The sequence below is a fragment of the Carlito syrichta genome, unplaced genomic scaffold (genome assembly GCF_000164805.1).
Source record: "Carlito syrichta isolate Samal-C Ts95f unplaced genomic scaffold, Tarsius_syrichta-2.0.1 Scaffold234693, whole genome shotgun sequence".
NCBI classification, from domain to species: domain Eukaryota; kingdom Metazoa; phylum Chordata; class Mammalia; order Primates; family Tarsiidae; genus Carlito; species Carlito syrichta.
This window is the reverse complement of record NW_007178789.1, coordinates 164,139-189,048: the sequence shown is the minus strand read 5'-3', so window position 1 is coordinate 189,048 and position 24,910 is coordinate 164,139. Positions and strand designations below refer to the sequence as shown.

Sequence of the window (24,910 nt, the reverse complement as noted above, 5' to 3'; positions counted from 1 at the left end):
TGCCTTGAACTCCCTTGTGCCTTCTTTTCCTTTCCCATCCTTCAAGAGGAAAGTTCAACATTATCTCCTTCAGGAACCTTCCTGACCAACCCCCTCTTTTATCCGTGTCCAGTACCTGGTCTAGGTTAGGTGCTCCTACTGTGTGACTATATGCATCCATAGCATTTTCTTATCCATGAAGTCATAAGTTTTTTAAGAGTAGGGACCACTGTTATCAACCTTTGTGTCCTTGTCACTAGCATCGTACCCAGTTGCCGGGTTGGTGTCCATTAAATATTTTTGAACAAATAATTGCTAATAATGTTTATATACACTAAACTATAGTTATCACATTGTTTTATCTCACAGGAAGCTATAAAAGAGTTCATTGAGCCTGAAGTAGACAAGCCTTCCACAGAGGATGAAGAAGAAAGTAACGAAGATAAGAAACTTCAGGAGGAAAATGAAGAAGCAGAAGAGGTAAGATTATTTAGTATTAATAAATAATTAATTTATTAAGCCAGGGCCCTTCAGGGTGCGCAGACTACAGATTATTTAGTATTATTTTTTCTTTCCCTTTATCTTAAAGAATACATATACACACACACACCTCCCTCTCCCCCCAACACACACAGTGGAAAGCAGTAGATCATCTGGAGTGAACTCTTCAACTTCCTTCCTTCCTTCCCCTATATGGATTTAACCATATCTGCAGACACGTTTGTCTTTGTCACTTTATTTCAGAGGAAGGAGTATCCCTTTCCCTTTCTAAATCCAGTCATTTCCCATTAGCCCATTTTTGCTAATATTTGTGTTAACTATGTAATCTTTCACCTTGGCGCTATTTTTTTAGCCTTCGTTGTCAGATTTTTCAATCTTTAGTAGTTTAAAACTCTATCTCAGGCCAGTGTGATGGCTCACACCTGTAATCCCAGCGCTTTGGGAGGCCAAGGCAGAGAGAGAGTTTGAGGCCAGGAGTTCATGACCAGCCTGAGCAACATAGCAAGACCTCACCTCTACAAAAATAAAGTAATATTAGCTGGGCATGATGGTACACTCCTGTACTCCTAGGTACTTGGGAGGCTGAGGCAGGAGGATCGCTTGAGCCCAGGAGTTTGAGGCTGTAGCGAGCTATGATTGTGCTACTGCACTCCAGCCTGGGCGACAAGAGCTGCCTTTCTCCTCTCCTCCCAGGCCCATTTCCATACTTCTTCTCCCCTTACCTTGTCTGTACCCCTGCTGGGGCATTTGTAGTAAAAACAACCCTTCCTGGGACATTGTAATAATAACAATAATACAGTGATAACTACCAAGAACTGAGTGCCTGTCATGAGAGATGTGCTTTGCTCATGATATCTCTTATCTATGCAACACAACTTTAAGGGATACATTATCACCCCCATTTTACAGGTAAGAAAACTAAATCTTAGAGGGGGGCACTGACTTACCCAAAATCAAATAGCTGTAAGTGGCAGAACCAACATTCAAACCCAGATAAGTCTGGCATAGGAGCCTTTGCTAATTACTAGATTGACTACTACTATCTTTGGCTTCCAGAGCTCTTGATTGCCTAATATTCTGTACAGTGCCTTGATTTACTTCCCCAATGTGTTTCTTCTCCACCTATAGTTTAAATGCTGGCACCACTCCAGGCTCTGCCCTAGGCCTTCTACTCACTCTACAGGCAGGACAACAGAACAAAAATGCTATATAACATCAAGCCTCTTTTGATTAGCATTTTCTGTTTTATTTCTGGTAAATTGTTTGGCATATAGAAGGCACAGAATAAATGGAAACCATTATTATTATTATTATTATTATTATTACCATCTGTGGACTTAGTTCAGGACCTTTTCTCTTTATTATACAAGCACCTATTCAGCCTTCAACTGTCATTTTCTCTGTGAAGACTTCCTGGAGTATCTAGACAGAATATAGGGCCATTTTCTAGGTGCATGCAGCCCTTGGAACACACCTTTCTGCTAACAGTAATCATATTATACCATACTTATTCATTTTACTATCTACCACTCCTACTATACTGAGTTCTGGAAGAAATTCTCTTTGTTTTTCCCACAGTTATATCCCCTTGTCCTCACTCCCATCCCCACCAACTTCTAGTGTTTGTTGTGTGTAAGTCTACAAAAATGCTTCTTGAATGATTAAAGCAAATGGAAAATCAAAACTTCCGACATAGTGCCAGGTAACTTGATATGCCACTGTGCTACATACTAACTCACTAACATATCCATGGTGTTTCTGTGCTCCAGCAACCTTCAACATCTATAGAGAAGAAAAAGCTCATTCGATTCATTGGAGAAGATGAAAATGTTCATTCCAAACCTCTATTTGAAGCTGATGTGTTGACTTCTTGGGTATGTATCTGGAACCCAATTAGAAAATTCAAAACTATTTAACATTATATGAAAATTACATGGTTCTAACAAAACTATTAGCTCCTCCAAGAGGACTGAAGTTGTTTCTCAGTACAAGGAGGTTTTTGACAGACTTTCTAGGGTTTTCTAGATATAGAATCATATCATCTATATAACTTCCTCTTTTCCTATTTAGATATCTCTAATTTCTTTCTCCAGCCTGATTGCTCTGGCTTGGACTTCCAGTACCATGATAAACAGGAGTGGTGAGAGTAGACGTCCTTGTCTTGTTCCAGTTTTTAGAGGGAATGCTTCCAGCTTCTTCCCATTAAGTATGATGTTGGTTGAAGATTTGTCATGGATGATTCTTTTTTTGTTGTTTTTTTTGTTTTTTTTGAGTTGGAGTCTCACTCGGTTGCCCAGACTGGAGTGCAGTGGCCACTCCTGGCCACCGCAGCCTCGACCTGCTGGGCTCCAGTGATCCTTCCGCCTCAGCCTTCCAAGTAGCCGGAATTACAGGCATGTGCTACCACGTCCGGCTGATTTTTTTTTTTTTGATTTATTGTAGAGATGAGGTCTCGCTGCCCAGGCGGGTCTCGAACCCGCGGGCTCAGGCAATTCACTCACCTCAGTCTCCCAAAGGCGCAGGATTACAGGCTGAGCCACCGAGCCCGGCGGATGATTCTTATTATTTTGAGGAGTGTTACTTTGATGCTTAGGTGTTTGAGGGTTTTTATTAAGAAGAGATGTTGGATTTTATCAAACGTTTTTCTGCATCTTTTGAGATAATCATGTGGTCCTTGATTTTACATCTGTTTATGTGGTGGATTACAGTTATTGATTTGTGTATGTTGAACTAGCCTTGCATCCCCGGAATGAAGCCTACCTAGTCATGATGAATGTTCCTTGTATTGTGTAGTTGGAGCAATTTGTTAGTATCTTGTTGAGAATTTTACATCTACATTCATCAGGGAAATTGGCTTGAAGTTTTCTTTCCTTGTTGGGTCTTTTTCACTTTTTGATATTAGGAGTATATTGGCTTCATAGAATGAGCTAGGGAGGATTCCTTCCTTCTCAATTGCTTGGTAAACTTTCAGTAGGATTGGGATCAGCTCTTTCTAGTATCTGGTGGAATTTAGCTGGGAAACTGGCCTAGGGCTTTTTTTGGTGGGGAGGTTTCTTATTACTGAATTGAGTTTTTGGATTGTTATTGGTCTGTTTGGGGTTTCAATTTCTTCCTGTTTCAGTCTTGGGAGGTTGTGTGTTGTCAGGAATTTCTCCATTTCCTTCACATTTTCTAGCTTATTCACAGATGTTTATAGTAATCTCTGATAATCTTTTATATTTCTTCAAGGTCAGTTGTAACATCACCTTTTTCATTTCTGATCTTGTTTATTCACATTTTCTCTCTCTTCTTTTTTTGTTAATCTGGTCTGGGCTCTGTCAATCTTGTTTATCCTTTCAAAGAATCAGCCTTTCAATTTGTTGATCCCTTGTATGATTTTTTGGTCTCTATTTCATTAAACTTTGATTTTATTTTTTAATTTCCACTCTTCTACTGGTTTTGGAATTGGATTGTTCTTGTCTTTCCAGCTCCCTTAGGTGCAATGTTAGACTGTTTACTTGAGATTTCTTGTTTTCTTAATGTGTAAATGCAATGTTATAAAATTCCCTCTCAGTATGATTTCATGGTATCCCATAGATTTGGGTATTTTTTTAAAACTGTTTCTGTCTTGATTTCTGTGTTAACCCCAAAATCATTCAGAAGCATGTTATTTAATTTCTATGTATTTGTGTGTTTTGGGGAATTCTTGTTGGTGATGATACCTATTTTTATTCTGCTGTGGTCTAAGAAGATGCTTTTTAAATTTATTCATATTTGATTTGTGTCCAAGGATTTGGCTGATCTTAGAGCTCCGTGTGCTCATGAGAAGAATGTATATTCTATGATTGTTGGGTGAAATGTTCTGAAGATGTCTATTAGATCTAATTGGTCCAGTTCAAGTTTAGGTTCCAGATTTCTTGGTTAGTTTTATGCCCTGATGATCTGTCAAAGCTGTTAGTGGGGTATTGAAGTCTCTGACCATTATTACATGGCTGTTTATGTGCTCTCAGATTAATTAGCAATTGTTTTATAAATCTGGATGTTCCTGTATTGGGTATGTACACATTCAAGATGGATATTTCTTGCTGGTGAGTTGAACTCTCTATCATTGTCCTTTACTATCCTTTATTGGTTTAAAGATTGTTTTATAAGACTAGCTACTCCTGCTATTTTTTATTTTTTATTTGCCTGGAAGGTTTTTGTCCAGCCCTTTACTTTGAGCCTGTGGATATCATGTGCAGTGAGATGGGCTTCCTAAATATAGCAGAAGGATGGATCATGCTTCTTTATCCAATTTGCCACTCTGTGCCTTTTGAGTAGTGTGTTCAGTCCATTTACATTTAAGCTAATTATTGAAATCTGGGGTTTGTTCCTGTCATTTTGTTGCTAAGAAAGTGCTTTGTGTTCTAGTTGTATGGTTGATTTGTATACTCTGTAAACTGTGTGCTTGCTTATGCTTTTGTGATGAGTGGAACCATTCTTTCGTTTTTGTGCTTAGAACTGTCTTAAGCATCTCTTGAAGGGCTAGTCTGGAAGTGGCATATTCTCTTAGGGCTCACATGTCTGGAAAATATTTTAATTCTCCCTCATTAATGAAGCTTAGCTTGGTGGGGGAGAAAATTCTTGGCTGGAACTGCTTTTCTTTAAGAATGTTAAAGATGGGTCCTCAGTCCTTTCTGGTTTGTAAGTTTTCTGCTGAGAGGTCTGCTGCAATTCTGATGGATCTCCCTTGGTAAGTTGTCTGTCCCTTCTCTTTAACTGCCTTTGGGATTTTTTCTTTCACACTCACCTTGGCAAGTCTGATTATTATATGCCCTGAGAATGACCTTCTCATGTAATACCTTGCAAAATTTCCCTGAATTTTCTTGTGTCTGCACAGCCACCTAGATAGTGAGACAGAGTGTTCTCGGTTTCCTCTTCTCTCTCAGGGATATCAACCAGCCTTACATGTGGTCTCTTTACATGATCCCAGACCTTTCATAGCCATTGTTCATTTTTCCTAATTCTTTTCTCCTTATTTTGTTCAGACCAGCTTAATTCAGTAATTTGAACCTGATCTCATGACAGGGCCACTTCTGGGGGTAACTGGAGCTTGGAGCTGTCTGTTCTCCATGTCCCTGGGAGAACAACTGACAAACTCTAGCCTGGGTTTCCAAGCTGACCCCCAAAGCAGCAGCCTCACTCCTCCTTTTAGGCTTCTTTGTTAAGAATGGCCGTCATTTGCTGTCGAGTCAGTCGTCTTGAACTTTCCCCCACGTTCTTATTTTTAAATCTCATTTTAACATCAGCATTTCATCTCTTTCCTTAGTTTAACAATCTCTTGGTCAATATTTGACCAATTTTAAAACATTCATTTGATAGACTTTATTGAGAGCTGTGGTAAGTACATACCTATGATAAGCACATACCTCCAACCATGAGATTTGATAGAAAATTGGAAACTTAGAGACAGTGGCTATGAAAACTCAGCAAGAAAATTTCTCCACAGAAAGTTTGTTCTGGGACCATGGAGGATTTAAGTCAGCTCTAGATTAGCATCTCACTCTCTATAGAACGCCATGACTTCAGGGGTTTATGAGTGGGCTTCATCCCATTAATCCCCTAAAATTGTTCATATTGTGCATTTTCTTGGATTGGGGTGGGATCAAGCTATTTCATCAAATTTCTCATCTTAAAGTTAAGAACCATTTCATTGTTAGATGGTCTGATCCATTTGTGTAGGCAGCAGTGCATGTAGTAAGGATTGGGGGCTATGCTGGGGACAGTGATAAATGGCAGCTGGGTCACTAGGGTGGTGACACTGGCCAAGGTAGAGGCGAATTGCAGGGATGTATATCCAGGGAGGTTGCAGGAAATAGGATCCAATTCTGGCAGGAAGGAAGCACGGGGGAAACCACGTGGAGGGGCAGGAGTTGGCAAAATTGAGGTAAGTGTGTTGCAGGAGATTATAAGCACATTCTCCTAAAGTGGTGCCTTTTCAACACGTTTTTAAAATAATTCATTTATAGATCAGTCATGAAAACTGTGAGGCAAAGGCATAAGAGGAAACAGTGAGAATAGAATACAGTGTCATGAGACATAAAAAAGGGAGATAAAAGGTAACGCTTTTTAATCTGCTGACCCCACCAGTCCCAGCTACATGCCCTCCTGCCTCAGACTTGCTTCCCTGAGGTAAGAACTCTGCTGTGCCATTCAGAGTGGGTGTCAGGGTCAGGCCCTGGAGCCAGGCAGGAAGCAGACAGGAAACTAGGAGCCTGCAGCCTGGGGCAAAACTGAGGAGTATTGCATGTCTTTGATGATGTAGGGTTTATACCATCATTCTGTGTGAGACCGCCATTCTGTGTGATGCTGTGTAGTGACACATGGACAGCCCAGCTGAGGAGAATGTGACCCAGAAAGTCCATCTCCAGGCTTTTGAAAAGTTTGCTGCTGCTGCTGTAGATAACTGAAAACCAAACTGTCTATGTTCTCATTAACCAGACTGTCTGGAGAGTGGACCAAAGTGCAATTACTTTCAAGTTCCTGGAGGTCAAGAAGTCTCACATTCTTCCTGTAGAATGCTGGCTGGGACTGCACAGGGAGAAAAGATCACCACGTGCTCAAATAGAGGAGGCCTCATTGTGCAAGGCTAGTTAGGGACCAGGCTGATATTTGGGGACATTGGTACCCAGAGAATGAAGTTTCCTGACTGATGATGTTAGAGATTTGGGCCGGGAATGGAGCTGGGGAAAGTGTACTTTGATTAGGCCACACTGCAGAATCTCTGGGCGAACAGGGCCTGAACTCCAAGTTCTTCCCATTCACAAAGACACTGGTGTTCCTATGGGCAATTTAAAATTTCAAAACTTTGTAAGCTTTCTTTCCTTTCTGTTTTTTCATGCTTTTTCACACTCATCCTCTGGTCCTGAGAACAAAAATAACCATTTGGTAGGGATACAAGTCCAAGGCACCAGATCTATTGGGCAGTTACACAGTTTCTCTTCCTGGCCTAAGAACACAGTTCTCAAATATACACATCAAATCAAGTACATTTGACTGTCATTGGGGAAGGAAAGAAAAGGGAAGGAAGTGATAGGGAAGCAGAAATTTGTCATGTCCCTGGGACTCGAGTTGTAGAACAGGAGAACTTCAAGAGACAATTGGGTCCTGGGTTTCTAGTGAGATATAGCTCCAGACAGACCACTAGTCGGCTTGGGACCTGAGAGTGGAGAATTCCAGTTACATCTAGATCTCCCTCTTGTAAATGACTATAGTAGGAGATTTTTCAGGGGCTGTGATTTCAGTGATATCTCAACGGGGTGGTGGTAAGTCACCATCAGGTTGGGGCAGGCTAATTTTTGGCCTGATCAATCAGGAGCTCTTTTAAGCTGTTGCCTAATGCCTTAGTATCACCACAGCAGAGGTCTGGACTATCTGCTATGGAAAATTCTCCTCAGTTAGTTTGGAGATAGGGCTTTGTGGGAATTCCTGGGGATTGTACTCAATGCAGGCATCCATGTACCAAAAAAAAAAAAAAAAAAGGCCTGCCATGCCATATACAAGCACAGCTACCCAATTTGGCACTGTGCCTGATTCACCAGTGGACCAAATGATCCCATTAAGCAGCATTGACTTTGCCTCTGCCCTGCCTGGGGAAAGGTCACTTCACGTGTGTCCCAGTTTAATCAGTCCTGAAAACTTGTTGCATAGCAACCCTGTGGCCCTCTTTAAGTCAGAATCGTTCCAGCATTGTCCCTGTAGGCAAGCAACCTGGATTTTGTAACATCTTAGCTGTCCGATGGAGATGTAAGTTGACTAATTTCAGCATGGTCTCCCAGAGGCTACCAAAAATGCTTAGAGCTGCAGTGGCCCCTAAGTACAGGTGCTTGGCTGTGTGAATAGGGTTGCCTATAGCTCAGCTACCCTAACAAGCAAGACATTAGAAACAATCTCTTTCTGGTTCATCTTAGAACCATAGGTCTTGGGTGTCTGTAAAGAGTTGTAAGTATATGAGGAAGATAGGGATCTTGCTGGATCACCCATGAGCTCCTTTGGAAAGGCAAGCAGGGACCAGACTTAGAAGATCAGCAGTATTTTCAACACAAAATTAGACATTCTACCTTTACCTCTGTCATTTGCACTGAAATAGGGGTGACCCATGGGTAACTACCACCTGGATGCTAGCAGCATTTGCAAACATGGGAATGGTCTGAAACCCTACTATTGAGGGGTTTAAAATGAACCACAGATCAGTAATCTGTGTTTTCCAGTATCAAAACAGAGATCTGTATTTTCCTCCCACAGTACCTTGGACCCCAGGCATAGGTGTGAAGAGCAGTGATTCATTTACCCATTGTATAACAGCAAAAGACAAGAGCCCTTGAAATTGGTGTCTCCAGGAAATATGTCCAAAGGTGACAGGGACCCTAAGCCCAGTTAGCAGTTCAGTACTGAGAACTGGGTCCCAAGTAACTGAGCTTGTAGTTAGAACTTCCCTAAGGCACTCCCAAGCCAGAGAGGTTAGTCCAACCCAAAGCCCATTAGTAGAATTGAACCAAACCAAAAAAGCCAAAGGCAGACTTGGCAGAGACTAGCTGGAAGCTACAGCTGACAGGCGCAAGCAAGGAAGGTCCAGTGCCATTGATTCCAAGGTTAGGAATTTGAGAAGAGGGTAGTAACTGTGGTTAGCCTTGCAGCATCTGCATCAGAATAGGGGTAACCTATAGGGTGACCTATCCCAAATGGATGCTAGCAGCCCAATATCCAGCATTTGCAACCATGGGAACTGGGTTTCAGATAATAAACCACAGAATATTCATCTGTGTTTGCCAGTTTCAAAACAAGGGGATATTTTCCCAGCACATTGTAACTAAACATACATCTGTTGATAGAGTGAGGAAAAGAGTCAGAAGGCTCCAATGCACACGGTTAACTGTTAACAATCCTGATTTGCCTTGGATGTCACCTATAGTCATAGTTGTTTCACAGGGTTGTGAACCATGTGAAGAATGCCAGTTCTAGAAGCCTCTGCTCTGAAAACCTTTCTTTTGTTAGTAGCATGTGCCTATAGGCACAGCCACAGCACATGCTGCTTGTTAAAAAATGATGGTATTTGCTTCTCAAATTACCTAAGAAGGGGCAGCAAAACAGAAAAATATGTGAAGACAGTAAAATATCTAGAATAAAAGGGAAAAACTTAACACATTTCTTGTCTCTGGTTTCCTTTTAGGAAAAGGTAGCATATAGTATAACAGACTGTGTAATGGAGGACCGAGGCCTGGCTGTGGGTTGTCTTGGCCTCTGGGTCATGCTACACTCAGCAGGCTGCCTCCCCTCCACAGCTCGTTTTCCACCTGTAATGTCGAGTTTACCTTGTACTTGCCTCTGGTTGGGAACCATGGATAAATGAGAGTTTGTAAAGTATAGAGTTCTGGGAAATTGTCAAACTAGTCAATTAAAAATATGCTTAGAGTTTTTGTTCTCTAAATTTCCTCTCTTGTCTTCCTCGTGTTTTGTTTTCAGGAATATATCTAGAGTCAAAATAGTTGGGTTTTTTTTTTTAATTTTATATTTTCTCTGCCTGGCAAGAGTTACACCGTTAACTGATATTTACAAAGTTCCCTAAGGAATTTAAAGATCTAATTAGATTTTGCAATGTTATATGCTTAGTGAAGTAAATTATTAGTAAGATAAATATACAAGTTAATTTCCTTGATTTTTAACTTAATTTATTAGATAAACATGTCGACTCTTCTTATTTTTTAAATCTTTTCTTCTTTCTCTGTTTTTTTTTTTTTTTGTTATTATTTTCCCTGCTTCTTCATTACAACTATTGTCAAATTCATGCCCACCTGTAGCATGAATAATGTGGAAGCTGCAGTGCTATTTGGCCACAGGAAATCCCTATTCTTTTTTGGTATTAAGGGTGTGTTTAATCATCTACTAGATAAATATGGGTAGCAGAGAAAAAGAATATTTGGGAAGCCTTGATTCATAACTTTCTGAAAAAGTAGAGTATTAACTGTTGAGACTCTTAGTTCATTCATATTGCATATTTCCTTTGTCAGAAAGAATCAGCTAACCAAGGTACATTGGCCCAAAAATATCTTGAAGCAATGACTATAATTGAACATATGCAGGACAAATTAATGTAAGTATGAGGCACCACAGTGGTAAGAATATTGCTGGCCAGAAGGTTTGGTTGAGATAGTCACACTTCTTGGTTTCTCCTGGTTTCTTTATCCCCACGAGTGGGATAGTTATCTCCAAGTCTTCTGCCAGAGGCAGTGAACTACAACTGCTCGAGTAGGAACATTCAACCCTATCTACAGTGGAGATGGAGGAAGTCAAAGTATTTGTATACATGTATACAAAAGTCTGTTTCTAAGAGATGACTTGGGGAAATAAATGGAACTAGGAGAAATTATTATCCTTGAGAAAGAATGTTATATGACCAAAAGAATAGGAGGGGCAGTATAGTTAAGATGGTTGAGGATGCCAAGAAGAGCAAGCCATACAGACATCTAACGTGTGCTATAGTAATTAAGAAGCACATCTCAAACTGGTTTTCTTGATTACAAAACTTGGTTTTAGAAGTGCTAGAAAAGAAAGGACAGACACTATTAATGTCTGTTTTTAGTTTGTTGGATCACATCAATTAAAAGAAGCCAAAATTAACTTTTGAAAGGGAGTTCCTGGCTATTGATGGAGAATTCCAAATGCCTAAAAGTCATATTTTACTAAGAAATGATAAATATATTGTATTCTTAAATCACAGCATGATTGCTACTCTGATACTAGAATCCAGAGTAGCTCCTTTTCCCTATTCTTGGTTAACTTTTTTTTTTAAAAGAGAGACAGGGTCTTGCTCTGTTGCTCAGGCTGGAGTGCAGTGGCACAATCATGGCTCACTGTAATCTCAAACTACTGGGCTCAAGCAGTCCTCAAGCCTGGCTAATTTTTTCATTTTTTGTTGAAGTGGAGTGTCACTATGTTGTCCAGACTGGTCTTGAGTTCCTAGGTTTAAGCAATCCTCCCACCTCAGCATTCTAAAGCACTGGGATTATAGGCACGTGTCACTATGCCCTGCCTCTTGGTTATTTATTGATCCTGTTGCTTCCTTTATTTCTGCCCTTCAGACACATTCATCTAATTCAACTGCTGCTTTTAGACAAACAGTATCTATATCAAAGATACTTTTTAAACTCTTTAATTTTGTTTTGTTTCTCTGAACTTTGTCTACATCAGGGAGCTTGAAAACAGAGCCAGACAGGCTGAGGAGAAGTTTGAGGATGTAAATGAGAAACTTCATTATACCCTTATAAGGAATAAAGATCTAGAGAATGAACTAGAGGAAATAGCCATGGCATCAAGAAAGAAGGAGTCTGAAGGAGAAGAAAATGAAGGTGAGAGAGAAGAAGAAAAAGGAGGAGGAGAAGAAGAAGAAGAAGACAGGTCAGCAGGTTTTTCAAGATCTCTAAAGAAAGGTGAGGCTTGCTTTCTCATTTTGCTGTATTTAGTTATACTTACGAAAGAAAACTTGACTGGGCCACAGATATCTTAAAGGAGCATCGGTATCTTTAGTACTGATGTTTATGCTTCTCACAGGAATATGCATATTTTAATAATTTAACTTACTCAGACAACCCACAAACAGAAAAACCAAGCGACAGTTGTGAACTAATAAACTAACACCAGATACAATTTATATTTACAAAGTTGGTGAAGATTTTAAAAAATAAATCACAGTGCTGATCAGGAGTGGCAATGTACAGTAGTTAGTTTTACAGATAATACTTATAGGTAGACAAACAGCTATAACCCTTTTAGAAATAATTTGATAGTATGTATAGTTATTCCTTAAAAACATGCATTACTTTGACTAACAAGTTCATCCTTGAGAATCTAAGAAATAATCCTAAATACAGAAAGAATAATGCAAAAAATGTTCAGTATCACTGTATATAATATAAAAAAATAGAAACAACCTACTTGTCCAATCATGGAAGAAAGATTAAGTAAATTATTCTGTATCAATATATGTGAATAGTACACAACTATTAAAATAATGTTTACAAGGAGTTTTTAATGACATGGAAAATTTTTATTTTAAAATACCAAATGCAAGAAATAGGATCTACCCAATTTTTTAAAGCTAGCAAACGATCAGAAAGAAATATGCCCAAATATTGACAGACATTGTCTCTGGGTAATAGAAGTTTATGGAAAATTTTGTCTTTTATTTTTTGGTAATTGTTGGATTTTCTATTATTTAAAAAAAATCTACTTTATTCTACAGGAAGAGGAATTTAACTTTTGTTCATTTTCTTTTTTCTAATTAGTGCTGTAATCTGCCCATAAGAAGCTCTCAATATTCTTGGTGGTGGAGGCTATATTTTGATTTTGTTTTCATCTCCAATCTGTGGTGTCTTCCCAGGGCACCTCCTGGTACAAGGAGTAGTACTGAGAGTATATCTACTTTCTGATATCCTCTGTCACCCCTATCCTCCCAGCAAAAACAATGAAGTTAGCAACCTCTCACAGTCCCTGGCCTCAGAAAGAGGAAGAGTCTGAGTTTACCTTCTCTATTTCTTTCAATACTGAACTGGTGAAAATGTTGTTTATTCCAAGTATAACAATCCTTTGGTTTTAGGTTTGAGTATATGTGAGATAGTTTTCATGAATTTAAACAATTTCATCCTCTCATATTCTGAATGTAATTTTATCCTGCTAATTTGAAAACTAGACCTTTCATAGATTTAGGCAGATAAATTTGCAAAACATACAAAAGGCTATCTTGTTAAACTGGAGAGGTTACCTCAGTATGGAATGAAGGACTTTAATTGTGTCCATTTCTATTAAGGTCTTAACGGTAAAGTCAAATCCAGAACTGAGATGTTTTATTTTTTTATTTTTTTTGAGTTGGAGTCTCACTCGGTCGCCCAGACTGAAGTGCAGTGGCCCCTCCCGGCTACTGCAGCCTCGCCTGCTGGGCTCTGGCGATCCTTCCGCCTCAGCCTTCCAAGTAGCCAGAATTACAGGCATGCGCTACCATACCCGGCTGATTTTTTTATTTATTGTAGAGTTGAGGTCTCGCTGCCCAGGCGGGTCTCGAACCCACAGGCTCAGCAATCCACTCACCTCAGCCTCCCAAAGGCATGGGATTACAGGCTGAGCCACCGAGCCCGGCTGAGAAGTTTTAATTATTTAAGGTAGAGGATAATAACTATATACAGTTAGCCCCCAAGCTGCAAACAATAACCTACAAAAACACACAGCCACCCTTCTCCCTCTTCCCAGACACCACCATCAAAATGATTGCCAGGGGCTCTAAACTGGAGGATGAGAAGCCTTGCAAAGCTTAGGAGAGCTGCCTCCTAAGCAAGGCAGCCCCCTGCCCTGCAAGAGACCTGAACAGAGTCTCCAGGCTTCCTTAGAGTCAGCAGGTAGCCCTTGAAAAATGTAGACATCTCTGGAACATTCTGACACTGCTATATGTATGAGTTAGTGCATTGAAATAACTTTTTTCCCCAAAAAAGTTTTGCAGTGAAGGAATGGAAAATTATATTATGGTAAAGGAAAGAGCTTTGTGAATGCTGAGTAAAGAGAAGACCTAGACAGAGGAGAGGGACATTTTTGTTTGTTTGTTTGTATGTCATTATTTTTAATAACTAGCAAATCACTGCTCTGAGCTGTGAGTGAAGAAAGGAATTGAGAGGGGGAGTTTACAAAGATGAATATGACTTAGTCCCTGCTCCAATGGGGTCCACACTTGGGTGTAGATACACTAAGAGCAATAAGAGGTGTGAACAAAGGCAACCAAACGCAGGGCAGAGGCGGCAGCAGCCAGTCTGGAGGATTCAGGCTGGGAAGCTGGGTGTCACAGAGCCACTCTTCATGTGCATGTCAGGGAGAGCAGGCTTGAGGGTCACAGGCTTCTGGACCCATCCCAGGGGTGGGGTCTATGTAGGGCCTGTGCACAGGAGACTGGAGAGAGAGGGGCAGGGAGACAGCAGGGTGCAGGAATGGATAAGGGAGGATTCTGAAGGCTACTCTAGTTGACATTTTCCCCACCATGCTTGGGATGTATACAAGAAGGAGGAGGAAACGTTCTTCCTCTTTCTCTTCCTTGCTCCTTGACCACATACTCCCCTTTCCCAGGACCCAGAATTCAGGCAGTTCACTGACTACACTTAACTTTGAGAAATACATTCAATATCCAATTTAGAGTCACATTTTTGCCACGTAGCTTGTTTGTAGCTTGGCAGTTACTCACATGGAATGAGATTTTAAAACTATCTTGTAAAGTTAAAAGCCCTTGGTAAACATAAGATATTAGTACTACAATGATCTGAATTGTTTTTTGTCTTTTTAGAGGTACCACACAAGGAGAGTGTTCGCAGCAGTAAACCCAGAATTCGGACTAAATTCAGTCATAGAATGAAACCCAAGTAGCATCCACAGAGCACTGGGGTTCACCATGGTTATATCCATTGCTCACACCCCAGATATTGCTGTGCTGCAGAGCTGATGATGTGACCCAATTGGAGGGGTTCCCTTTTTAACAGCTACTAGAAAAGCTGCAACATACAACTTAAGAGCACTATCTCTTTAAAAGTCACAGTGAAGGCTGTAAGCAGTCAGTGCATCAGATTATTTCCCATATTAAAAATATCTTATGCAAAAGTTTGCTAGCCTCTTCAATTGATTACCCAACAGAGGTCTGTTAAAAGTGTCTTTCTATCAAGAAAATAATGCTTTTTGAAGACTTTGAACGCTTCAGAGATGACTGGCAAATAAAAAGCATTAGTTTTCCACTTTAGAAGGAGGTTGCTGATGATACCTGTAGGTTTCTGCAGCACTTTCAGATCTTTTATGATTGGGGTATTCTTTTTTCTATTTTGATTCAGGGGGTATATGTGCAGGTGTGTTACATAGAAACATTGTATAATGGTAGGGCTTGGGTTTTTTTGGAGTCCGTCACCCGGGTGGTAGACATGATACCCAGTGGGTGGTTTTCAGCCCTTACCTCCCCGTTTCCTTTCCACCTTTAGGTTTGCCCTATTGTCTGTTATTCCCATCCTTGTCCCTGTGTGTGTACAGTGTTAAGCTCCCACTTATTAAGAACATATGGTATTCAGTTTTCTGTTTCTGTGCTAATTCGCTCAGGACAATGGTCTCTAGCTGCTTCTATGTTGCTGCAGAGGACATGTTATTTCACATATTCTTATAATTTATCTGAACTTCAAACTAACTCTACAAAGTAGGTGGGGGAGATACTGTTATCCCCATTTCTCAGAAAATGAAACTGAGGCCCAGAATGGTTATAAGACTTCCCACAGTCACAGAGGGGACGGGTGTCAGAGCCCCCAGCTCACTGGGACTCATGTCTAGACTGTATGACGATGGTGAAGGGCCACCAGGCCATTGCTCAGATGGTTTCTTACATCGGGGCCTGTGCTGAAAGATGCACCCAGAATCTTCATTTTCTGCTTTTATTGTCTCATTTGTCTGCTCTGTTTATGACTGTGAGTCCATCTAGGCATGAGAGATGGACTAACCTGCAGAAATCAGTTGCAAGTGACAAATGGGTGTTCTGGGCAGTCACTTAAGCAAGGGCTCCCTCCTGCCTCTCTGCTCATGGCTTGCTTGCATTTGCTCTTAGCTCTAAACACCCATAATGAGAATTCTACCCCTGCTTCAACTCCACATATTTGGTATTTCTTTGAATTTGTCTCCTGGAATCTTAAAACTTTTCCTGTTCTTTCAGCCTCAGAAACCCCCTAACTCCAGAGCCCCCAGACTTATTTAAGCGAACCCTTGGCCAGGCCTGTCGTTGGCCCTCATCAAAGTGTGTGATATACCTAAGTCTACTGGATGAAGTCTGGTCGAGCCCACTCATTGCCTCTGGAGGAAGAAAACATGACATTCTTCAGACACTTGGCAGTATTCACAGCCACACTGACAGACAGAGCTTAAGCTAGTGGCTCATCTTACAGTCGCCACCTGCTGGCAGAGCCAGCCCTGCCTTTGCTCCTTCCCAATTGAAGTTCCTGAATGACTAGCAAATTTGGTGCTTTTGTGTGGGGTTGCAGAATAACTTTTATTTTTCCACTTCACCTGAATGAGTAGTCATTTCCATACAAATCAGTAGTCCCCATTCCTGAACACGACAGCCTTGTCCCTCAGAATGTGCCAGATGACATGTCAGCTCTTTGGGTACAAGGCTCAGTCTCTACATGTCAGAGTTATGTTTGCTGCCAGCACAATTAGGATGAGATGTTTGGCATCATGGATCTATGTGAGCTGGGGTTACAAGCCACAGATAACTCTCGTAGATCCAAGGAAAAGCTTCATTTATTGAAAGGGTGTTGGGGAACTCAGGAAATTGAAGGGAAATCCTGAAGAACCAGGCTAGAAGCAGACAGGAACCGAATAGGTTTAAAAGATCTCAGGGGAAATAATTGCTTCTCTATCTCACCCCAGTGCTACCACCAAATAAACTCCAATCATTTCTTCCATCCTTACATTTTTCTGCCAAAGTCTCAAAGTCCCAAGAGAGAAAAAGTTTCCCTTGTGGTCATAAACTACCCCCCTGAGTTCTCTCTAGCTTCCTTAATTGGAAGGTATGACACCTTGCTCTACTGTTCCACTAAGATGGAACACAGTATGGGGAAAGGAAATGCCCTACCCATCAGGGTGGTGTTCGGAAGGTGTGATGAATGTCAGGTGGTTAAAGAAATGTGTGCTACAGGGCAGGCACTGCACGACTGCTCTCCAGTCAGCCTGAGCAGCTTCACTCTCCCAAGCAACCGGTTTGTGGGAAGTTCTTGATAGTCCTTGAGACCCTGCCACACCTTCTCGGGGTGACCCTGAGGTGGTCTCTCAAGCAGAGTGGAGGGAGGAGCTCTTGCTGCTCATCACCAGCAGTCATGCTGTCAGGTGAGATGGGAGACCAGCAACTTGAACTCAGATGTCCGGAGCCGTGCTGATCTCACCCCTGGAAAGCTGCCCTGGCCCTCCAGGAGAGGGAACTGGTTGACCTCATCACATTCATGTGTGTCCCAGCCCCTGATCTCAGTGGCAACATGATCCACGTCCTGTAGAGCTGAGGTGGGAGTGTTTCAAGGTGCACACCATAGGGTACTTAGGGACCTAAGGAAGTTAGGTGAGCAAGTCCCTTGTCTGGTACTGTGTAGCATGCAGTGACTGTATTTCTTCTTGTTCTTGGCCTCTCTTAGCTGGAGATCAATGACCTAGATATTATTTGGGGAACCTACATCTTGCATTTTGCTTTCAGTGACTGCTGGAAATTCTGTTTGCAGGCTCCAGAGCTCTAGAGCACTATCTGTACATTTCTGGAATCCCAAATAAGTGTCCTACCTTCCAGCAGGTATTTTCCCACAGGAAGCAGAGGAGTTTCTCTAAAAGTAGGAATAGAACTACTGTGGCCCAGCTGCCTAGGACCATATACTGGCAACACTGAAATGCTTGCTGTCTGAGGCTGAGGCACTCTGTAGCTATACTGATATGAAGCAGTGCCTAGAGTGCATCAGGATGTCCATCTCTGCCTCAGAAAAACGGAGCACTCATTCTAGCAAGGTCTTCCACAGCCCTAAGGCAATCTCCCACTTAGGATTGCTAAGCAAGTCCACTATCCCCCTGACCTGAAGATTAACTCTGCAGAGTGCAGGTTTTCAAGAAATGTAACTTGTCTAAAATGGTTCATCTAAGAACATGACTAATGTCCCCTTAGCAATCCCAGTGTGCAGTACTGCTGTTTAATCCGATCAGTGCTCCTGTTCTTAAGTGTCTGATGAAGGGGCTCTTGTGAGAGACTGCAGTGGCCTCTGTTTGAAAGACACTCTTGTACTTGCAGGGTTTGGGTCCCATGAACACCTGATCTGGCAGAGGCACACTTTAGGTGACCTCTAGGCCAGCCATGAGAAACACTTTAAAAAACCCAAATATTAAGTTTCCATGATCTGTCTTGCCAAGGCAAACTACTATATGGCAAGCAAGTTATCTTCACTCCTAACCCCAATCCAGATGTCCAAGAGATCCTGGAGTTCACAAGGTGCCACAAGGTAATTCATCCCTCATTCTTCACTCTGGCCATCTAAATGGTCAAACCCAACCAAGAAAGAAGAGATTGTATGATTTTGGGCTGTAACTCTTGCCCACCAAGAGGCATACTTTAGGCTACCTGTAGAAACTCTTCTGTCCTGCTTTTGTTCTACTGTGATCTCAAACACCTGTGCACTTTGGAAAAAATGCTTGTAATAAGGTGGGACTCAAACACAGACCACACGTGCAAATTCTGAAGCTGGTTCTGTCCTCAAACAGCCACCTGGGAACGGGCACTACTGGCCATCAGGGCTACCTCTGAAGTTTGGGGCAACACGTGGAGGGGACCAGGCCCCTATTAGCATACAGCCTAATGGCTGTCATTTACTGCTTCGGAGGTAAAACTGGAATAATTGTAGTAGTTATTATTTAGAATGCACTTACCTTCTGCAGACACTGTGCTAAGCATGTCACACACATTATCTCATTTAATCTCAACGACTCTGAGTTGCCCGAGGTAAAACAGCTAGTTGGTGATAGAGCCTGAATCCAATCCAGTATGTCTGACAGCAGAGCCCACGCTTCCAGCTACTGTACTTACAGTCGCCACTGTACTATAATGCCTTTCCAAGAACAGAAAAAGCTGATGACCCCTCTTTCAAAGGATTTGACTTCCATGTCCTCTACTTAACACTCAGTTCAGCTACAGAGCAAATGCACTAACAAGAAAAGTCAGAATTCTAAAGGGTGTTGGGATCCTCATAGGCCCAATAGACCCTCTGCCAAAGAACATTGTAGGGGCCAGGAGCAACCTAGCAAGGAGGCGCATACTCAGAGCCATCCAAACATGGTCCCCAACAATGTGGAATGCAGAGGCATTGGCAGAATGACCTGCCGAGGCCTCCAGATAGGCGAGTCCAAACTACAGAGCCCCAGCTCCATCCTGATACACTGGTGGGCCAGGGTGGCCCTCGAAATTCTAAGGCAGGTCTTCAAAGCCTCCTTAGGGTACACTTCTGGGGACGTGGGGCCTACAACCTGTGTACACCAGCCCCTATGCCACCTGCCTGCACAATAAATGCAGGTCTAGACAGACCAAAGCTTCACTACCTAACTGAAAATGCCCAAATGCCCTGGAACATCATTGTCATGGAATGTGCCAAAGACTTGTCCCACTCTCATGGCCATGTCGTTTTGGTCATGGTGGACTCCAACACCAAATTGAAACATCTTATCCCTGTTTATCAGCTGACTGCCAACTCTATTAATATTAAAGTAAATTCTCCCCCCCAGAAAACTGTTCCCCAGAACATATCATAGTTTTAGCTTGTTCTCCACTTGTCACTTCAAGACCAGTAACCATCAGAAGGCAGCACCTGAGGCTCGAGAGACTACTTCTGCTGCTAGGAGCTTGCAGACAGCACAATCTGCTCGCTCATCTACTCAGAATCTGCCTGTGACAATTCACTATTACCCTTTCACCCCAAACAATTTTGTAGCAACTTATTCCCGTTATTTCCTTCCCAACAAGCCCACCCACTGCAACAGCTAGTTAACCTGAAAGACAACCCAGGCCACTCAAGCAGACCGGAAAGGTGCCCTCTGGCATGCTAATGAGAAATTTAAATATCGACCAGTGCCAGACATCAGAGGAGACCAACCAGTGGCTTTCCCAGCTGTGGATGGAGGTAAGAGGTGGCCTAGCGATACATGACAGAGATAACCCTTTCACAAGATGATCATTTCACAAGATAACGCTAGGCATTTTTTTGTTTTGTTTTGTTTAAAGGGAAAGAGGACAGAGAGAAGGCAGAGAGAGAATAATAGGAAAGGCAAAGCATCCTTATCTTGGGTCTTGTTTTTGTCACTTAAGCATAGTGGAAAACTGTCTGCAACAGGCAAAATGCTACAAAAGCTTCTAGGTCCATTTTTAGGAGCTCAGGTGCATTATTCACTGAAATGTTCAGCAGGGTTTCATGGCTAACATTCATAAATAAAAAACTCTTAATGTTTGTTTTTATGCAAAATATTTTAAGTTCCCACTGCAGGAACACTCTCCAATATAAAATAATAACATCAGATAACACAAAGAGTTTGAGAACCAAATAGTGAGGTCCTAGGGATAGTTACGATCATCTCTCTCTGTGCCAACATGGAAATTCCTCCCATGATAAGTCACATTTACTAATATTTTAGTCGTATTTTAGTAATGTTAGTAACATTGTATAATGTTAGTGATTTTTAAAAGGTTTTTAGAGAATTTGCCATAAACTTAGATATGCTTGTTTTACTTGTCTTATTTTTCTGTAGATATGTATTTCTAATTGCATAAGGCAAATAAATAGAAGATAAGACATACAGAACTGTATTTATATTAAGAAATGTCTGAGCTGGGCGTGGTGGCTCATGCCTCTAATCCCAACACTTTGGAAAGCAGAGACAAGAGGATTACCTGAGCCCAGGGGTTCACGACCAGCCAGGGCAACTTGATGGGACCTTGTCTCTACAATAAATTAAAAACAAAAATAACTTGGGTGTGGTGGTGCATGCCCATGGTTCCAGCTACTTGGAAGGCTGATGCTGAAGGATTGCTTGAGCCCAGCAGGTCGAGGCTGTGGTGGTTGTGATTGTGTCACTGCATTACAGCCTGGGTAGCAGAGTAAGACTCTGACTCAAAAAAAAAAGAATTGTCTGTACAAGAAAAGAATAAGAATACATCAGGTATGTATAAATCACATGATACCACTGAAGAAACAAGCAAGCTGGTCAATTCTATACCGAAAATACATTACTCAGCCCATTTAGAGTGATTCCTAAATTTTAAGTAACATGTATCAGATAAATGTTTTTGTCCTTTTGTTTATTTAAAACAGGAGTCTCCATAAAAAGAATTCCTTTAAAATTTTTTTACTTAGGTATACGTTTTATATTCAACCTGAGTACGTCCCTTCTCCCCCCCCCCACTCATTCAGGAACATCTAAGTGTCACTATGGTGTAACTATCAGGGTGAGGTATAAGGAATGTGGGGTGGAACAAAAAGATTGTGACAGGGAAAAGGACTAAGACATACATCCCTCTGAAGAACTGGCAGTGTAGTTGGAGAGAAGCCTGCATCTTACCTACAGGATTGCAGAGTGTGACAAGCACAGTGATAGATGTTTGTAGGAGAGGCTGTGGGAGCCGCAGAGACCTTGCCAAAGGGGCCAGAGGACATAAAGTAAAAAGGATATTTGAAATAAGTTCTCCAGAAGTCAAAATTTAGCCATATCTAGACTCCAATTTCTTTCCAAAGCTGTTCTCATCATTGCTGTGATCAGATGATCCCCCTAAACTTGTGATATGCCTTCTCTGTCGTATTTCACTGGCTTATCAAGTATGTTGCTGCATTATGATTTCATGCATTCCATGGACAGTCCAGACGGCAACCAAAGTAAGGGGAGGCAGTAAGGAGAGAGTGCCTCACTCAGGGATGTGACTTTTATACGGCAGGCCCCTTTTTGGTCACATTTTTTTGACCCCATGCCCTCTATAACATAGGAGAGTCTCTCTTTTTAGGATTTAGTGGCTCCACAGGTTTGGAAGGATTTGGGTAGGGGAGGCTTCCCTGAGTTCTACTGCTGGAAGAAGACAGGAGATTCAGCATGTCAAACGGCAAAGGTAAAACCACAGTGGAAGGTTTCTCTGTGGACAGAGACTGAAGTGCATGAAGGTATCGAAGCTGAACAGCAGCCGGGGTGCCTGACAGAATCTCAGCTGCCATCCTCAGGGACTCAGAGGCAGCTTTTTCCCCTTCCGCAGCAATCATCTAGAAAACAGATGTGAAGAAAAGCAAAGTGACTGTTCTTCGTTCCATCAAAGTTTTAATCACTAATCACTATTCCGTGTGACAGCAAACAAGCACTGAGCATTAGCTATGTGGCAGACACTGTAAGCACAGAACAGGTTCAGTCTTTCAGAAGGATCCTGAGATAGGAGACAGATTAAACTATTAATTGTAATTTGTTAGGAGCCATGGCAAGTATAAAGGAAGTGTTAGAGGAGTTATTAATGTCTGGCGGACCTTGAGAGATTGGTAGAATATTGCCAATATAGAGGAAAGGCTGACCAGAAAAGGTTATTCCAGGCAAAGGCACAGAGTTATGAAAGGGTGACACCCAGCTCAGGCAATGTGAATGGGTAAACATTTCAGAAGAGAAAGCACTGAACTTACCACTCCCACATCCCCTGAAAGTGGCTGGAGAGGATTTGGCTCAGAGGTTTAAGAGCACAGCGCCCAGGGAACGACCTTTCTTCCCTTCCTCCTCCTCACACTCCCATGCCCTCCAAAGTTAAGGATCCTCTTATGTGGTTAGGGCTTTTTCCTTACACACTCTGTTTTTTGAAAGAAATCTTCCTCCTTTCATTCTTCATTTTTCTCTTCCCAACATCCCACCCACACCCTAGAAGCTGGCTACCAGACCTTTGCTTCTCACTGGCATGCCTGAGTAGAGGTTATGGTTGGCACAGTGTCTCTTGGCTCTGAAATCGAGAGAACTGGGCCCTAATGGCTGTCCTGCCAAAACCTGCATTGAGCTAGTGCTACAGTTCTGGGCTAACCTAGAGGCCATGCACCTAGAGGTGACAGGTGACAAGTGACTGAGATTGCCCCCAGAAAGATGCCAGCACTAGAGAAGAAGGATGCTGTGCGGGGAGGAGATGCCTCTAAGAAGACAGAAGGCCATACTCAGGCAGGAGGTGGCCACGGTTGTCAGCAGCTTCTGAGAAGGATGTTGCATTAGTCAGTTAAGAGGCTATATTAACACACTTGAAGAGAACAATTTTAATAGTACAGTAAGGGTAAAAGCCAGATTCCGCCGAGCGTCCAGATGAATGGAAGGCAAAGAAGCAAGGGAGCAATGTTCTCTGTGAGCAGGCCTTTTGGATTCCCTGTGCCCCTCAAAGGTTCAGTGGGAGGCTGGAGTCTTCATTGTTGGCTCACCCGCACTTTGGCCTGTCTCTGTGCTTCAGCCTCCATGGCCAGTGAATGCTGAAGCCCGGCTGGCAACCTCAAGTCCTTACTGAAAAAGAAAGAACGTGGGCATGTAGGTGTGCAGCAGGGATGCAGGAGCCAGAGCTTTCCCACAGACTCGCAAGCCTCCCTACTGCTGACTCATGATGAACAGCAAACGCTGAGTCACCCATGTGTACAGTCCCTAGACTTCTGAGGGGGAGGGTAGGCAGAGAAGAGCACCTCAAAGGCAGATGCTTCAACTGCAGGGTTGTGTTGTGACTTATGCTGCAGCAGAGCCAGGTGTTCCCTTCACAAGCACAGAAAACTCTGTGTTGATGGGTTGTACTCGTTTTCCCACTTAGGATCTAAACCATAACTATGAAATTTGAACAATGAGAAACAACCTTGCAGAGCTATACTACTAATAACAAGATAAGGGGAATTAATCCAAGTTTATAAAAGAGAAGAATTAATGTTAAAAGGGTGGAACTGGCCACATAAGAACAATACTTGATGTATTGCATAAAAGCTACAAAACAGTCTTTTTACCCTGATTATAACTATGAAAAGTGCATATTCAGAAAATAGTTTAGCAGTTCCTCAAGAAGTTAACCCTAAGAGGGGGGACCAAAAGAACCTGTAGTTATTTTTTGGAGGGTGGGGGCCTTGTAGTACAGGCTTCCCCCACTAGGTAAGTGTTCTAGGAACTGATGGCATCGGTGTACCAGCTAGTGTTGCTGTGAAAGGCTGTGTTCGGCTTTAGTGAATTGATTTGGAGCATCTTTCAAAGCATTTGTCCATATCACCCATACTGCACTGCCCATACTGCACTGATTGTTCAGCAGTTTTTGACCAAAAACAGCATGACTCTTGTGTCCCACCCTCCCTATTCACCAGATCTCGCCCTGGGTGACTTTTTTTGTTTTGTTTTCCTAGATGAAAAAAAGTTGTCAAAGGGGAATGTTTTGCCAGTGTGGAAGAGGTGAAACAAAGAAGAGCACAAGCCCTAAAGGGCATCAAAATTGATGAGTTCAAAAACTGTTTTGAGCAGTGGGAAAAGCATCTCAATACGTGTATTCCAAGTTTAAACATGTAAAAATAACCACACATTTAAAAAATAAATACATTCTGGAATTTTGTGGGTCCTCCTCGTAGAGTTACTATATGACCCATTGATTCCACTCAGTTATATACCCAAGAGAACTGAAAACATGTTCACACAAAAACCTGCAAGTGAGCTGGGCTCGGTGGCTCAGCCTGTAATCCCGCGCCTTTGGGAGGCTGAGGTGAGTGGATTGCCTGAGCCCATGGGTTCGAGACCCGCCTGGGCAGCGAGACCTCATCTCTACAATAAATCCAAAAAATCAGCCGGGCGTGGTAGCACGCACCTGTAATTCTGGCTACTTGGAAAGGCT

At 42.1% G+C, this 24,910-nt stretch overlaps 2 protein-coding genes across 2 annotated transcripts in view; one reads left to right on the top strand and one right to left on the bottom strand.

Annotated features, from left to right (window-relative positions):
- Nucleotides 1-348: 348 nt before the first annotated feature.
- Nucleotides 349-14,846, top strand: LOC103253513 (axonemal dynein light chain domain-containing protein 1-like; the record flags this gene model as incomplete). Its single annotated transcript, XM_021709456.1, has 5 exons — nucleotides 349-459; nucleotides 2,250-2,354; nucleotides 10,506-10,588; nucleotides 11,686-11,820; nucleotides 14,813-14,846. Coding segments are annotated over 5 exons (468 nt in total), but the record flags the coding sequence as incomplete, so codon positions are not given.
- A 6,727-nt stretch (nucleotides 14,847-21,573) lies between these two features.
- The window catches only part of NPHS2 (NPHS2, podocin), a 28,228-nt gene continuing 24,891 nt past the window's right edge, over nucleotides 21,574-24,910 (bottom strand). Inside the window, exons 8-9 of the mRNA XM_021709457.1 lie at nucleotides 23,484-23,562; nucleotides 21,574-22,310 (exon numbers count right to left, since the gene is read on the bottom strand). Of these exons, the coding sequence (XP_021565132.1) occupies nucleotides 22,032-22,310; nucleotides 23,484-23,562 (358 nt within the window). The 3' untranslated portion in view covers nucleotides 21,574-22,031. The remainder of the gene's footprint in view (nucleotides 22,311-23,483; nucleotides 23,563-24,910) is intronic.